The sequence below is a fragment of the Argiope bruennichi genome, chromosome 3, assembly GCF_947563725.1.
Source record: "Argiope bruennichi chromosome 3, qqArgBrue1.1, whole genome shotgun sequence".
NCBI classification, from domain to species: Eukaryota; Metazoa; Arthropoda; class Arachnida; order Araneae; family Araneidae; genus Argiope; species Argiope bruennichi.
The window spans coordinates 86,554,285-86,571,765 of NC_079153.1; the positions used below are offsets into that span (position 1 = coordinate 86,554,285).

Consider the following 17,481-nt stretch of genomic DNA (forward strand, 5'->3'; position numbering starts at 1 on the left):
CAAAAGTTAAAAAAATTTTTTTTATGGTTAATTATACCATCATATGAATATTTATTTTACATAGAATGCATATTTTTTAGTTAATTTCACTTCGCTATTAAATCCACGATAAAATTTGCACATCACAGTCATAATGACACTACTGGAATACAATCATGAGATAATGATAGTGTCCCATGATCTTTACCTGAATTTGAGAACTAATACAATTTGTTATGGGTTCTATTTTGCTTGTTCAGAATGCACAATGGCAGGCAGTTAAGCTTATCTGTTTTATTTGCTTTTGAGCTGCTTTGAATCACATCGTTTTAAGTTTATTGAGTGTTACTAAGAAATACTATTGTGAAACTCAATGTCATAAACTCGTACATCAAAATGCTAACAGAAGGAGCTGATAAGCATTTTTTGTTTAAAAAAAATTAGTTATTGCCATCAGTAAGAGAGAAATTAATCTCTTTTGTGTTCCTTAGCATTTTTAATGTATTTATATATAGTGTTTCATTTATCAAAATGTAGTTGATAAATGATGCATTTAAACATATTTATATGTCGTTTGTTTTCTATAGCATATCTGAATAATATTATACTGCAATTTTTCCTTGCAATTTTTTTTATTTCACATATTTAAACTAAAATTAATTATTGTTTTTCTCAAAAACTACTTATTTCAATTGTTTTAAAAAAATTAAATATCTGCAAGATTATTTGTCATTATAATTTTTCTTCATTTTTCACAAGTTCATTTGATAAAAATCTTTAACAATTTATAATATATAGAAATTCTGAGATTTAAATTTAATTTCCCTTAGTGTTGTGTTCTGACATGTAGAGATTGCCAGGGCATCATTGCCAATCGTGAAGATATATTCAGCATGTCTCTTCAAGGTCCTCAAGGTACATATGTTAATCCTAATGGCTACGTTCATGAAGCTATAACTGTATATAAGGCCAAAGGTCTTCGTTTAACTGGTCGACCTTCTACTGAACAGAGTTGGTTTCCTGGGTAAGTATTTCTGAATTTCATATATATATTTTTTAATTTAGAAATATATGTATATATTAAGATGCTAACAAAATGCAGTTCATTGAAAGAAAGCTGCTTAAGATGATAATGAAAATTAAAAAAAAAAAAAAAAAAAAACTATGTTGAAAAAAGAACAAAATATTTTATACAGATGTCATCTATGTTGTTGTAATGAAAGTAGATTTTTTTTTTTTGCAAAAATTTATGTAATAAACCTACTTTTGCCTTTGTCTTTAATATAATATTAGCTTCATTTGTTAATTTTTTTTTTTTCATTTGAAAATTTGTTCTTGTATGACTTGAATTATTTTTATGGATCATTTAGAAAAGATATAATTTAAAAGTTCAATGAATAGTGAAATAATCAATTGAAAATATTGCATATTTTCACATTAATCTCACATTAACATTATACTATTTTAAGAAAATTTCGTTGAAACCATACAAGATAAAATTCACTTAAGAGCTTACATAAAACTATGGTGATAAGTGGATAAACATATTATGGTTATAGTGATGCTTATCACAGATTTTCATAATAATATTATTGATTTATTATAGAATTCTTAAAATTGAATAAAAGTTTATAAATTTCTTATTATATAGATATTTATAAGTAATAATAATAACACATAAATGTTATATGGTGAGTAGAATTCTTCAACTGTACTTTTTTTTTTTATCTCCTATAACAGAGATGGCGAACCTTTATGGATCAATGTGCCATTTTTTCTAAAGAAATGTTTAATGAGGTACAGATGTGCCGTCAAATAATTTTGACTTATGATTTCTTGGAAAAACAATAAAACTAAATACTAATAACTCAAAACTCTTTATTTACTACAATTTTTTTTTCATTGTCTATACTTATATATAAAGCTCAATGTGTGTGTGTGTTGGCGCTCTACAGAAAAGACCATTTGACCTAAAGCTACTAAATTTGGTACGTGTATACCTTGGAGGTCTTAAATGTGCACCTGGGGTCCCTTTTTTTGAAATTTTAATTAGAATTTTAATTATTAATTAAAAACTAACTTTCTCGCCAAAAAAAATCCTTTCATTTTCCCCACCGCCAAATGAGTAAGGCTTCAGTTTTTTTTTCTTTTCCCAACAGTAATGAAGCTAGGGTTAACATTTTTCGACCGATTATTTCAAACGATTCTGTTTATTTTCTTAATGTTTTATGCATTTAAAATTAAACATTGTTAATTAATCGATCTTTCAGATTCATTCTGAAGTACTTTTGAATTAAAATAAAACAGATTAAACGAAATTAAAAATTTCTAATCTACATAGCGTTAGAAAAATTCACGCATTTGCGTTACGGTAACTGGCGTTGAAAATTCACGCATGCGCATTGTATTCTGATTTCAACGGAAGCGGACTCGATTTAAATTATTTTTAGGTTAGTTGTATGCTTTTGTAATTAAATTGTATCTATTTTAGTTTAAGTTCATCGTTTTTTAAGTAATTTTTTTAAACCTGTTTTCGACCGATTATTTTAAACGATTCTGTATATTTTCTGTAAAAATTTTGTTGACAAATTCTTGAGATATTACATAAATAATTACATATTAGATAAAGATATTCTTTAGTGCCCATAAGGTTTAAATGCTCAGTGACTCTGTTTTCAGTAATCATATTACAAAAAAAAAAAAAAAAAAAAAAAAATGTTTTGTCTTAGTAAAAAATATTATTATATTAATTGCAGATTAATCATTTCCACTTTAATTTAAAGCATAAATTCTACGGGAGCTAACATAAAATTGGAGAGATATAGATTACGTTATGACTGAAGGCCTTTATAATATTCTGAGTGAATTGAAATTTGAAGTTTTAAAATATTTTAATGAAGAAGCTATTAAAGTAGGAATTACATAAAATAGTTAATTATTAAAATTTTAACGAGCATTAAGATTGGCGAACCGGCTGGTCGCCAAAGGCGGCTAGTATAGTAATAAATGTTTTAGTTATACATGTAATTCAAACTAAAGTAACATTAGTGTGACTTCTGTTGTTACTGATTAAATGACAAATATCTTATATTATGGTTGTAAGGTATTACGGTTGTTACTTTTAGCAGAATGCATGCTGAACTGGAGTCATCTGCCAAACGTTTTCTAAGCGAGTCTTTTCTGAAAATAATGATTCGCAGGCATAGGCATAGATGAAAATATTGTTAAAATAACATGAGCCAGCTTCTTCAAACAGTTAAATGTGTTTGAATCGAATTCCATGTTTCCAAAATTTTGTTACTGCCATTTCTACTTATATTGCTTGTTAATCTTTCTGTTTCAATCAATTCCAACTTTTTCCTTGTTTCAATAAATTTTTGAATCCATTTTCAACTAGACTGGAAATCAATCAGTTGCATTTCAAATTGTTCAATTTCCAACTATCGAATTGGGACAAGTTCAATTTATCAAATGAAGTCACATCAGGGTACATAAGGAACTTGAGCGTTTCCGATAATTCTTCGAACTGAGAAGATTTTGATGAAAATTCCTTGATTGAAGAATCAATTACAGAAATAAATTCTTCATTAAGTTTTTCTTCATTTGGTTTCTCATGCACATCTAAATCTTTGATATATATATATATTTTCAAGTTTGGAAAGTACTTTTAGTTTCTTGTTATAATATCGTTTCTGAAAACATGCAGTTTAGCGTCAAAAGCGCGAATGCGATCCATTATGACAATAATTGTTTTATTTGTGCCTTGAAGCATTATATTCATTTCATTGAAATGTTGGCACATGTTTTTTAAAAATAACAATTTTGAAACCCACATAACAGCCAACAACTGGGATATTGTTCTATTTCCCCCTCATTTTGCAGCAGAAGTCTGACTTCTTCTAAACAGTCAACAAATCTTTGAAGTACGTTTCCGCTGCTCAATCAGCGAACATTATCATACATCAGTAAGCCATTATGCACAGAGTTGACTTCATCCAACCAAGCATCAAACTTTCGCTTAGTTAAAGCATATGACGATATGAGGTAGACTATTTTTGTGACTAACGCTATTACATTAACAGGAGATGTTAAGCCACCCTTAGCACACAATGCTTGTTGGTGAATAATGCAGTGGAATTCAAGAATCGAACATCCTATGTCTGTTCGAAATAAACTAATGAAACCATTTTCTTTGCTGACCATCAGTTGTTACTGAAGCAATTCTTTTCAAATCAATTTCTTTCTCAACAAACGAATTTGTAACAGCCTTACAAATATCTGTGCCCTTTGTAGTTGTTAGCAACTATGTTATCGCAATTAATTCTTCCTTAATGATGTTTCCTACATAATATTGAGCAAAAATAGCTAAACGTGCTGATGTAGTGACGTCAGTACTTTCGTTAAGACAGCGATATAACAGGAGCGGAGTTAATGTCATTTTTTTTGTTATCTGAATTGTTGTTGATCTGATACATTTCCAGCCAGTTTTAAGATTCTTTCTTTTATTGTGTCTCTAGACAGAGGAATATCTTTGATTCGCTGAATAATTTTATCTTTTTTATCAAAATCATTGAAAAGTGAGGACGCGCATGCTAACCAGGCTTCCTTCAAAAACTCTCCCTCTTTAAAAGGTTTTCTATGCCGAGCAATAACATTTGCAGTCGAGTGACTTGCAGCGCTTGTATGACAATATTTGCTAACATATTTAATCATAGACGTCGACTGTTTATTTCTATCTTTCATTGCACTTGCAATTAATTCTTTTTGCACTGGTTTGCTTTTTTAGCAAAAGGATTTGGGATTTGTTTCAAAATGCCGTTTTACAGATGATGTTCAACATACCACTGTTCCAGAATATAAAACATACCTCGCTTTGTCGCCTTTACTTATCATGCCAAACTCGGTCCACCAAGTTTGAAAATTCTCTGTTACACTTACTATCTTGAACTTTTTTTTTTTTCCTAGCTGAACTTTCCATGTTTAAAAATCGTAAAGATAACACAAATAAACTTTAAAATACAGCCGTGTCAAAGAAATTGACTATGCTATGCGTAGACAAACTTTGCATCAGTAGCAATTGTAGATCACCACGTAACTAAGGGAAGACGTTAGCAAATGAGTCTGCTCCCAGAGATGATTCCAAATTCGTCCTTCGGAAATTACAAACTACAATCCTAGCAATACGAACTGAAACTGTTCGAAGTTCGCATATAATGACGGCACATTCACTTTGCAGAGTACGTGACGATGTGAATCAATGATATTGCCCGATTTTTTTTTTTCATGCATGAAATTGGGTAGGGAATAAGGATATGCTCACAGCGACCGATCAGTCGCGTTTGTTTGTAATACTTCATAGTGAAGTTTGTTATTTTTCTAAAATGCAAACCGTTTTGATCGATGGCGGGCCCAATATAGTGTGTCGTGTACCATTGGTTCGCCATCTCTGTCCTATAATATAATTTTTTTTTTGACAGGAAAGTTTCGAAAATAACTTACAAAACATTAGAGAATATAAATGACTGAATACCATATATATATATATATATATATATATATATATATATATATATATATATATATATATATATATATATATAATAACCAGAATATTGTACCAATAATTGTTTATCGATTTACAACATTTCTCACTCCTTTGATTCCATTTTTTATTTTTATTATTGTTGTCATTTGTTTAGTGAATAGCTGCTGCTCCCAGTAACTCTTTGGTATCTTACTTGCAATTGTTTGTACTGTTCTGTTCTAGATAGATATCAGCAGAAAATTATAAAATGCAGTTCTCAAAATTTAACACATGAGTGTTATTGTATTTTCATTAAAAAGGTATCTATCTGCATGTGTATGCATTGTTCAAACATAAAATTCTTTTGCGAAAGTTGCCTTGTTTCTATTCTAAACTTTTTTCTTTTCTTTAAAACTGATCACATGCTACAAACAAGTGTCTATTTCTAATATCTGTCCAATTGCTGTTTTCTAAACAGTTAGAGATAAGCATTTGCTTTAAATTAGAAAAATGTTATAAATGTCATAAAGAATTATATTTTATGTTGTTTCAGTCAATAAATGCACTTTTAAAAAACTACATGTCCAGATTTTTATACAGTTTCTCTATTTTAATCATATTTAGTAAACTATTTTTGACTCATTAATATTTTAAAAAAAAATCCAGGCTGCAAAGAAATTGATTGAGTTATAAAGTTTAGAATCTTATTGTTTTAGGCCAATTAATGGCTGCATTGAGAACATGGCATTCATTAACTAATGATTTTTCCTTTGCATGGCCTCTAAAGTAGTGCCATTTTAAGCTTTCAAACTAATTCAATTCTACTTATGGAAGCTTGGAACTTATTTTTTTACTTAAAATGTTAATATTTAAAAAATATATGAAATTAAAACTAAGATTTAAGACTTTTTTAGCAATCTATTTTAGAATGCAAAACTTTTTTTTTAAATATCATTTGGAACATTTTTCCAGTTGTAATTATATACCTTTCCTAACACTTCTGAAATAAGCTATTTCACCATCCTTAGAGTGGACGCCTTGTATATAATAATACTATATAAATTTAGAGAAATTTATATCAGTTTTTTATTTTTTTATTTCAGCTATGCTTGGACTATTGCCGAATGTGAAGTGTGTACTAGTCACATGGGTTGGAGGTTTACAGCTGTTGATAAGAGTCTGAAACCCAGTAAATTTTGGGCTTTGTGTCGCGCTGCCATCCAAAACAGGATAAATGGTGATGGTGATGAACCAAACGAACTGTGAATATTTTAGCTGAGCAAAATGCTATTCATGTGAATTTTTCATTATTATCATGCCAGTTTATTGAACTCTATGTATATTAAAATGGTTAACTGTTTATAGATATTGTATTGACATTTGAAAAGTGAAAAATAATAATGATTTTTTTTTCTTATTTGGTTTTTTGGTAGAAAATATATAGATTTTTTTTTCTTTCTGAAAAGGAGCGCCTGATTTATTCTTAATTGATTAACTTTATCAACATTGATTCATTTGTTACAGTTTACTGTTGTCATTCATAGTTTTGAATATTAGTATTATTTTTATTTCAAGGCATGTGTAAAACAAGAATTTATTTAAAAGATAATTTTTAATACTCAGATAATTGTGTATGCATGTATAGAAAAAGAAGTGTTTACTTTTGTTCAAAAGAATGAAGACATGAACATAAGTTTTGAAATAATTACTCTTGATATGAAATAAATTTGTAAAATAAAATATAAAGTAATTAATAAATTATGTCTAAATTAAAAATACATTATTCAAGAAATATTACCAGAAATATTATATATAGGAAGAACATTTATTTAAAATTATAAATTTCTTTCTTTTTATTTTCCATAAAATTCATTTTTTTTAAATTTTGATTTATAAAGGGGATAAATAATTTCACCTGGTTATTAAAGTTATTTTGTTATTAATACTTGTAGTTTAACCCATTGATTTTTGTAATGTTTGTAATGTTTTGTAATGTAAATTATTAATAAAAACGATTTAACTTATATAATTACAATAAAAAACTTTAGTACATTGGAATTAAAGATTTAAAAAAATCGATCCTAAAATTTTTGATGATGGAAAATTAAATGATGACTGGAGTTCATATTTTTGTTGCACATATTGAAATGCTACTATCAATAAATCAAATAATTAATATGCATGCAAGAAATATTTTTTTTTTCTGAATAAATTATTGAGCTGCCGTTCAAATTATTTTTTAATGGAAAATTCAGAAATTATTATTCATACTGGAAATATCTTACTTCTGAATAAATTATTGTTTCTAACATTATTTTAATGGAAGATTCAGAAACTTTAAAGAGCTATAAGTCTAGTTACAACTATAGAAGATTGGCAGTTATATATTGAATATTGTGATTGTCCATTATATGCAACAAATATTTAAAGCGTTTCTGAAGTTTCATAGCAAGCATGCTTATTATTGATTTTTGTACCTTAATGATACTTTTTAATATAATTTTTATTAGCAAATTTAAAACTTCAGTTAACATTTTAACTGGAAATCACTTTTCTTTATATTTTCAACTTTTTTTAATTTTAAAAATAGTCATGTAAATATGTGTATAGATGAAGTGCTTATTATGTGTTCATGTAAATATATTTCATTAATGAAGTAGGAAACATGTAGATAATTACACATAATAAGGCATGTTTTAAAGCTAATATCGAAATAAAAGGAAGGTGCTTTTGCATTGTCCTTAATTTATTAAAAAAATGATTATGAAATGCATCATCTGAATTTTTTCCTAGCATTTTTTAAAAACTTTTTTTGATTGGTTTCTTTTCAATTCTTTGATAAAATATTCAGAAATTTAAATTTTTAAAAGTATTTTTTATGGTTTAAACATTAGTGTTTAAGATCTTCCTTGAAACGAGGGAGTTTTTACGTTGATTAATTTCTTTAATTGAATACCATGAATAATTTATATAATGAATGGAATTAAGTATTTGAGAGTAAAATCATGAAAAATTATTAAATGTTGTGTTTCATTTCTTTTTAAAAAGTCATCTCATGTGTATTGCAAGTAAGAAAAATTATTATTTTTTTATGTATGTCTACTGATAATTTTTTTAATGATTAATATGATTATTTTTATGTACATATTTTTGTTAATTCAGAATACATCTTGCTGTCACTTCACTTTCAATTTCAAAATAAATCTTTCTGCTTTATATATTGTTAATTTTCCATTCCAAATGCCAAAGTTTATTTTGAATATCAAAATGTATGAACCATGATCTTGCAATATTGATTCATAAGTGTAAATTTGTGAATATTTTCTGGAGATACTGGATATTCTGATCATTGTAAATAGAGGATTATTAACATTTAGTAAATAGAATTTCTGTGTTTTGTAAACTATAATAATTTAACTTATATTTTATCTTTATATAATTCATTTTTAAAAATTTTGATTATTATAATGGAAGATTTATTTAAATAAAAATGATTTAGGAGTAAAAATATTTTTGTATTGCATATTTTAATCTCACATTTAATTAGAAAGTTTACAAAAAAATCTTAACACATATGTATTTTTTGGTATAAATTTGTTTCACTCTATGTATCAAACTTTTGTTAATCACTGGCAATTATTTTTTTTCATGTATTGTCAATGCCATTTTTAAAAATCTACCGATAGTTAAAAAATACTATTTTTTATTAGTTTCTATTCTATGTATTTATCAAAGGACACTATTGAATTCTGTTGACTTCTTATTTAGTCTTATTGTTTCTTTAAGTATAGAATGTTCCAATTTCACAGTTGTATTTTATTCTTCTTTAATCCAAGATCAATTCTGGGCCCTAAATTTCTATAAATTTTGGGAAAACCGATTTTAAATACACCACATTGCATAAGAAGAATATATATAAAAAAGAAGAAAATTGGTATTTTCTATAGAATGGATTTCTATAGAAAATCTATCTATTCTGTGTTATATAAAAGATGTAATTAATTTTATATATTTGGTATAGTTTTTAGATCTAGAATCGTTTTGATTTGTCTTTTAGTGTGCTCACATGTAAGACCAATACTTAATACATATATTATAAGCACTAGGAAAGAAAATCAATGTTAATATCGTATGAAAGATTTTAATTTTTATGATAATGGTTTTTCTTTGTTTCTGACTTCAGAATAGATCTTCGTCAATTTTTTTTTTTTTTTTGCAATTGAATTTGTTGGAGTAAAGATGAAGAAACCCAGTTTTATTAGTAGTGGTTTTATTGTTTTCAATAATTCTTTTTTGTTTTCTATTTCTAAACATAACGTCTTAAAATTCGCTTATTTTGCAAACCATTTGTGTTTAGAAAATTACCTTGAGTGTGCTGATTAAACATGTATACTGTAATAACTTTAACTCCCAAAATTTTTTCCAAAAATAATTTCTCACCAAAAAATAAAATAAAATGCCAATTCATTCAATTTTACTTGCTTTAAAATTGTCTCGCTCTATGTAATAAAACTGTGGAGTTTTCAAATCTGAGTATTAAAGATTATTTTCATACATACAAATCTTAATAGTAAAATGTGATATCTTTTCTTAGTGAAGTTTATTAAAATGTGCGCTTTCGCTAAGCTAATATATTAGGGAAATTAAAATCACAGGGAAAAGAATTAAAAAAAGTATAATTAATATCATATGATAAGAATAAATATAAGATAAGAATGATGTCTGTTTAACAGCTTTATTTATAATGTAGGTTCAATAATTAGCAGGGAAAATAAGCATGTCAATTAAGTTTGTGTTTAGCCCATGATAAATTTACCAATTTCATTATTAAATTATCATTATTTAATGATAGTAAAAGAAAAAAATGTTTTTAGGTTTTTAATTACAGATGATGCAAAGGAATAAATTTAGGCCAAATTAAAATTTTTGAAAAAAATTATTCATAATTATTTATAGATAATAAATAGGTATGAAGAGCAATTTAGAAATTTCTGTTGACAACTAAAAGCATCTGCCACAGCGGTTTTTCTTCAACATGCTTGTCTGCTTGTATGATACACATAGCTGTTATTTTTAAATTTATATTAATATGCAGAGTTCAAAAGTGTGAAGCTTTATAAATCTGCACTATATAAAGCATTAATATAATGGAAAACTATGCTGGAATTTAGCTTTTCTTAAGTTACATTTGTTGAATGAGCTGATGATAAATGAATTAAATGATGGTATTATTAAGCTAGTTTTTGGAATTTGCATGAATAAATTTCACATACATGAAGGAACAAAGGATGATATACATTTTATTCTTGTAATACAATGAATTCAAATTTAAGAAAATCTTTTAAACTATTTTTAATTTCATTTAAGGTAATCTTCAGTATAATTTGCAACAAATTATAATGTAAAATTCTGTAATAAATTATGAGAAGTGTTTCTCATTAATCAGGGTTATTTCAATATCAATAAATAAAGTATCAAAAATTAACTCTTTGGGTCATCTTTATAATGGTGTAGTAAGGGTAGGTGGTACATGGGGCTTTTTTTATACGTTTCTTTTCTTTTCTTTGCTCTGGCCCTCACCATATTTGGAGTTAAAAATGAAAGAAATGCATTACTGTTTTGTTCTTTATGGTAAAACTAGACTTGGGAACATGATTGCATTCTATATTTCTCTTTTAGAGTAGCATTTGTGAAACTGATCCATTTTTGATGGTGATTCTAGTTTCATATATACCCAAATTTATGTTAAGAACTCATAATGAAGGGGAATAGCATATTTTGGTCAAAGTACCAAAACTATAGTACCTGAATTAATGTGACTTGACTCCAATATAGGGAATAGATTACCTTCCTGGGGAGCTTTTTCACAAGAACTGATTTCAATTGAAGAACCTGGAAACTATAGGAATATTTGTGTTTTCTTGGAATAAAACTTATAGCAATTTGCCCCAGACAGAGTTATTAATTCATTGTTAAAGTAAACAACTGTCTACCAGTTTTACTAATGCTAGTTTGGAGCATGGTCACAGTATTCTGTGGCCATACTTCAATAAACAACTTTCTTCTGATTTATGTTTCTTATTTATGCTATGCATATTTCGCTTGGGAAGTGGTTGACTGACCCAATTATATGCTTTTTTTTTTAAATGTGTTCACTTTTTCCTTTCTTAAGAACAACCTGAAATTAGCTTCTTTCGCTGTTCTTTCAACTCATTAGCACCCAGTATGCTATTTATAGAGCATTTAACGTTCCCTTCCATGATTAAGTCGATCGCATTGATTCTTTCATTTTTTGTGTACCCTTTAGTCGGATTTTGAAATCTAAGTGCCGTCATTTCTCTTTAATCACAAACGCGAAAAATGAGAAATGGCAGTTCTCTTTAATTTAGGCAAGTGAAGTCAATGTATAGTCATTTCGGGAAAAAACAAAACAAATCCTTTTGTTTACTTTTGAGATAATGTTATAAATGCGGAATTTACATTTTTCAAATATTTTAATGTATTAAATTTTTTTTGATAAGTAATATTTAGTCGTAGATAAATTTTTAAAAGATTTTCTACAACAGCTTAATTTATTTAAAAGAACTTTAACGAAATTTGCTTTAAATTAAATTGAATGTTAGAGGATTAATATAATCATCATATTTTATGATTTTTTGTATTGTTATCTTTAATGCCATTTAAAGCAAACTGGGATTAAAGTTATGCCAGTTTACTTGTAACTTATATATGATTGAAATATCCTTTCTTTCATGCCCATCCAATAGCAATCCATTTGTTTATTCCCACATATTTGTGTTAATTTATTCCTGTTGTTATTGGTCTTGCATTGCGCCATGGGATAGTATTAATTTTCTCTATTGTCCTTCTCAATAAGCTTCAAAAAGTGGAATAAATGAACTCATTTTTATTTTCTTGATGCGTTTCAGATCTTTGGCACATCTATTCCCTCATCCCAACCCTTATGCCACTGTATTAATTCCGAGTAAGTTTGGATCGTCAAGATTCTATGGTTTCATTTATATTAGTTATTGATTAATATATATAACAACCCTCTGCTTTCTATTTGAAATTGCCAATTTACAGTACACTATCACAGGGCGTTATTAAAGCATTACCGAGTTATATGCATTTCGAAGTGAATGGTTCTATGAAACTAGCATCATCTCTTTACTCCTGAATATTGCATTTTGCTACTTGTTCCTGAAACGGATATTATGCAAAAGTGTTGTTTGGAATTCCTATATTTGTTGAAGGTTTTAAGATATGATTATTTTTTGTAATTTGAATGATATGTCTCGTGTGTTTTCTTTTTGTAAGTTAATCTATCACTGTTTCAATGTTAATGTATATTGTGCGTGTAAATAAATGTTGGCTTTAGAAATAAAAGTAATTGAGTTTTATTTTGTTAACTACAAAAAATTTAACCATTTTAAAAAATGCACACTTTTTTATTTTTCTGTATGGGAAGTATATAATGAGAAAGTGTCGACTTCGTCAAAAAAGTTTGATTTTGAGATTTTGATGAATCTCCATGTTTTAGACCCATCTGAGTGCAAAAAACACAATTGTTGAAATTATATTTGTAACCATCTATTTTTCTGAATACGAATGTTCAAAAATGCTTTCAGCTTGATGAAGAAGTGTGAAATGTGGTCTTTACACCCATATTTTAGATTTCTTACAAATTTTGTTTAAAGTTTATTCAGAGGAAGCTGTCCATGTGAAAGTGAACACAATTACTACAAAACGAAAACTGCAATATGAATAAAATTTGATATTTAGTTTATTTAAATTATAGACCCACATGTCTATCCTTTGATGAATGCCGACTATATGTCTGTCTGTACATGCACATGCATATGAATGTGGTAACAAAAAAAAATGCAGCAACTTTTATAAATGAAATTTGGTATGTATTCTCACTACAATTGTAGTGTGTGTCAAATTTTAAGAGAAATTCGTCGACGGGTTGAATGTCTTTTTTTTTATACACTCGCAAACACGTAAACACGATAGTTGAAAAACATAAACAGTTTAGTGAATGGAATTTGATATGTGATTTAATTAAAGCTGTAGTTCTGTGCCAATCTTTGATTTAAATCTATCGACGAAAAGGCGCTTAAAGTGCATAAGTGGTTATATTTCTTATATTACGAAGCACAAAATGTTCATGTGCGAGACTGAAAATAAAAGTCTAAGCATTCGTGGGATTCATGGTCTTACGCAAGGTTTCCAATTTATAAGCGGGAGGTAGAAGAGATAAGACATTCATTAGAGAGTATATGAGATAATTTCGGGTGGCCGCTCCTACATTTTTAGCGTACTGAAACGAATTTTTTAAAATCGAAAACTTGGAGCTCAAAAACTGAAGTAAATTGTAGAAAACTTGAGGAGCTGCTCTATATGCTCTAACCAAATGGGAGTTTTAATTTTTATAAAAATGATTCATTGATAAAAATGATTTTGCGATATTGTTTGGTATTTAATTTTCGTATAATACTGTTTTTAATATCTCACATTTTCTTCACATTTATTTTAACATCCAGATTTTTGATAAAAATCCCCCCCCCCCAATTTATTTAGTACAGTTATACATTTATTATTTAATACAGTTACCCCCCCCCCCCAATTTTTTTTGTTTCTAAATGTTTTGTATAACTTATTATTAAATGCTGAAATCAAAGTCTTCTCAAATTCACTATTAGTTGGCGCCTCTCATGTTGAATCAAGTTTTACATAAAATTAAACGATAAACTAGTAATTTTGTTCTGAATGCAGTGAGAGTTTGCTTTATTATAAAAAACACATAGCTGTAAAAATTTTCAGACTTCTGGTACTACATGTCTACGATTCCATGAAATTACCAGACATTAAAGCCGTATTGTTTTAATAATCTTACATATTTTCTGTACGTTATGAAATTTGTAACAGAGATGAGTTCCATAGCGCCATTGTGTATGAACCATGTATTTTTTTAAATTTAGCGGTATTGTAACTTCACTTTTTTATTTGTCCAGTAAACTGCATAGATATTAAACAGAATCCTTCGTTAGCACTTAATGCAGGAAAATCACGTGGTCAGATGCTTGATGAAACATTAAAAACGGTTTGTATCTCAGCGCAACAATGTAATCTATTGTTGGAAACTAGGGGACAAAAAAAATCTTAAAAAATATTAAAATTCTTCCCAAAATTATGTTAAAATTCCTACGATTATTAAATTGGTATCATTAAAAAGACAATTTCTTAAATTTTGAAAAGGTATAAAATTCCTGTTACTGCTATTATATTTTCTGAAGTTATCGTGGGAAATCGTTCAAAATCTAGTTTAAATTAAAATTAAACTTCGAAAAATTCGCTCCGAAGTGCTCATTTTGACCTTCATAGTGTATGTGTGCTAAATTTGGAAGCTATAGATAAAATTGTCTCGCCTGTAGAATGTCGCTCCAGATACGAAGACACATTCAACTTAATTGTTATTAGATATATTACAACGGTTACCACGCACTTTCCTTGTTCTTTATATTTACAAAAATATTCAAAAATTGAATACTGAAATAAATGGAGATAGAATTTCTATTTACTAGTGGTTCACAAATTTTCTGTTATGGGAAACTAAGAATTTGTTATCAATTTAATAAAACAATGAAAACGATTTCTGTTTCATTCACAACAATGAATATATTGTTATGAAATATACAATGTTAAAAAGTTAATTAAAACTAAACTAAAAACTTTTGCAGAACTAAATTGGCATAATTGAAAAGATAATTTTTTGGATTTTAAAACGGTGTAAATTATCATTTTTGTGCGGGAATGTTTTTTGAAGTTATCTTGATAAAACATCAATTTTTTAATTAATTAAAATTCTAATTAATATTTTAAAAAAATCTCTCCGAGGTATATAAGTATATACCTCGGAGCTCCTCTAAAGTATATTGGCATATTTGGTAGTTCTAGGTCAAACTGTCTGTTACGTGCAGCACCAATACACACAAACGCACACGAAACATTATTTACATGTTTTCAATAAATATGTAGGACGTTTCATCAGATTCATCATAATAAGTTCATCATCATCATATATAAGTGTTTCATCATACATTTAGTTTGAATCTAACTGTATCTAAATACAAAAGCTATAAAGCTATATATATAAAAGGTGCTTTGAGAAACAATAAATTTTTTAAATGCATTGCATTTTTTATATTTTATATAACATTTTTTTTATCTAACTTAAATTGCATTCATTTACTTTTGGGATTTTATATATTTATCTATCTATCTATATATATATGTATGTAATGATATCTCTCTCTTACTTTAATTTAGATTTTAATTAATTTCCTAATTTTTATCTTAATTCATTTTAACTTCATTCTAAAATGTTGTCTTATTTCCTGATCCAATTACCACTTTTTTATGTAATTAATTCTGTACGCGGTATGTAAAACTGTTGAATTCAGCATGTTCTCACGCTCCGAGTGAAGGGATTAAAAATTCTTAATGCTTTCAACATTCTTTAACAGATACCTAAAATTCCATTGCCTAAATCGACACGTGTTAAAGAAATCCCTATCAAAATCTCATAGTAAAACCACCGATGGGAATTTTTTTTTATCTCTTTTGCACTTGCATCGCGGTGTAAACGGACGTCAGTTTCATCATCGCTTCTTGTACATAATATTTGTCCCGTGATAAAATAAATCGAAGTTCTAAAATTTCAAAAGTTTCTTCTCGGCTGCGTAACTGCTCAAATAAGTTTATATAATTTATTCTATTTTCAAACAGGAAATAAGTTGAAATATTGGATTCTAGATGTTATTTTTAAGCAAATAATACAACTGCAATTGCAAATACAATATCATCTTGTGTTGATAAGGCCGTAAAAAAAAAGATGGCGCAAATGAGTAGATTCAACTGCTCATTGCGAGACATTTGTCTCCCTTTTGGATACATTTTTTTCTAAGCAAATGATTGCGTTTGTAATTCTGAGTAGAAAAATTTTTTCCGGCTTTTCTATATGAAAAAGAGTCCACTTATTCCGGAATTCTTTTGCACAGAAGCACTAACACATTTATTCATTTAAAAATGATACATTTTAGCAGACGACAACTGTCTCGTAATATGCAGTTGAATCAGCTCGTTTGCGCTGACTAATCTGTTTGGAAATCTACTTCGTCTGTTACGAGAGTCATTTCTTTTTTGGCCTTGTGGTGCTACGGTAGAATGGCAAACCGATCTTTTCGTTCATGTCGCAACTGGATTCGAAGCCAAGTCAGGGTTATGTAATGCAGTTGCCAAAGAGTTCAGTGATACTTGTCTATTCTAGTGCTGTCGTAGACGCCGTCGAAAGGTTATATGTATACAGTGGCATTCGTTTGCATTGTTATATAAAAATAGATAGGATACAATATGTGTAGTCGCATTGGCGTACTTTTGAAATTTCTAAAACAAAAATTGAGCTTTATCCTGTTGATTTCCAAAAACCGCTTTAAAAAAAAAAATTATATTAGGCATTTTTATCATTGTGTAGTTTCGCTGGTACACGGCAGGATAAATCCTTACAAATCAGGATTCCGTATGAAGTTATGCATAATATTATTGGTGAGCCCACAACGTTAACGTAACAACATGCTAACATAACATGCATCAATAATAATAATAATAAAAATAATTTTTATTTAATCGGAACGGAATCTCGCTGCATCGTCTCTACTATAGAAACATGGAGTTACTTCGAGTCATTCTCTAAGATTTGTCGGTTTCGAAATCATTGTCATTCTTGCGAACACAAAAACTGATCACGAATAGTTTTTATCGCTTTCTTCCTTTTTTAATTCAAATTTCAAGATTCTTAACTTTAAAATATCTGAAAAGTTTTTAAAACGACCATAACTGAATTTCCAAACGGATTTCTAGAACAATATCATATTTAGCATGTGTTGGCGCAGCATGTTTTTTAACGCCTTAAA

The 17,481-nt window shown here is 27.9% G+C and overlaps 1 protein-coding gene across 3 annotated transcripts in view; it reads left to right on the forward strand.

Moving 5' to 3' along the window:
* The window catches only part of LOC129962732 (protein cereblon-like), a 37,692-nt gene extending 24,806 nt beyond the window's left edge, over positions 1–12,886 (forward strand). For all 3 annotated transcript variants that reach the window (XM_056076694.1, XM_056076692.1, XM_056076693.1), the window contains exons 8-9: positions 810–1,003; positions 6,607–12,886. In XM_056076694.1, coding sequence (XP_055932669.1) covers positions 810–1,003; positions 6,607–6,769 — 357 coding nt within the window. In that variant the 3' untranslated portion in view covers positions 6,770–12,886. The remainder of the gene's footprint in view (positions 1–809; positions 1,004–6,606) is intronic.
* Positions 12,887–17,481: the final 4,595 nt, after the last annotated feature.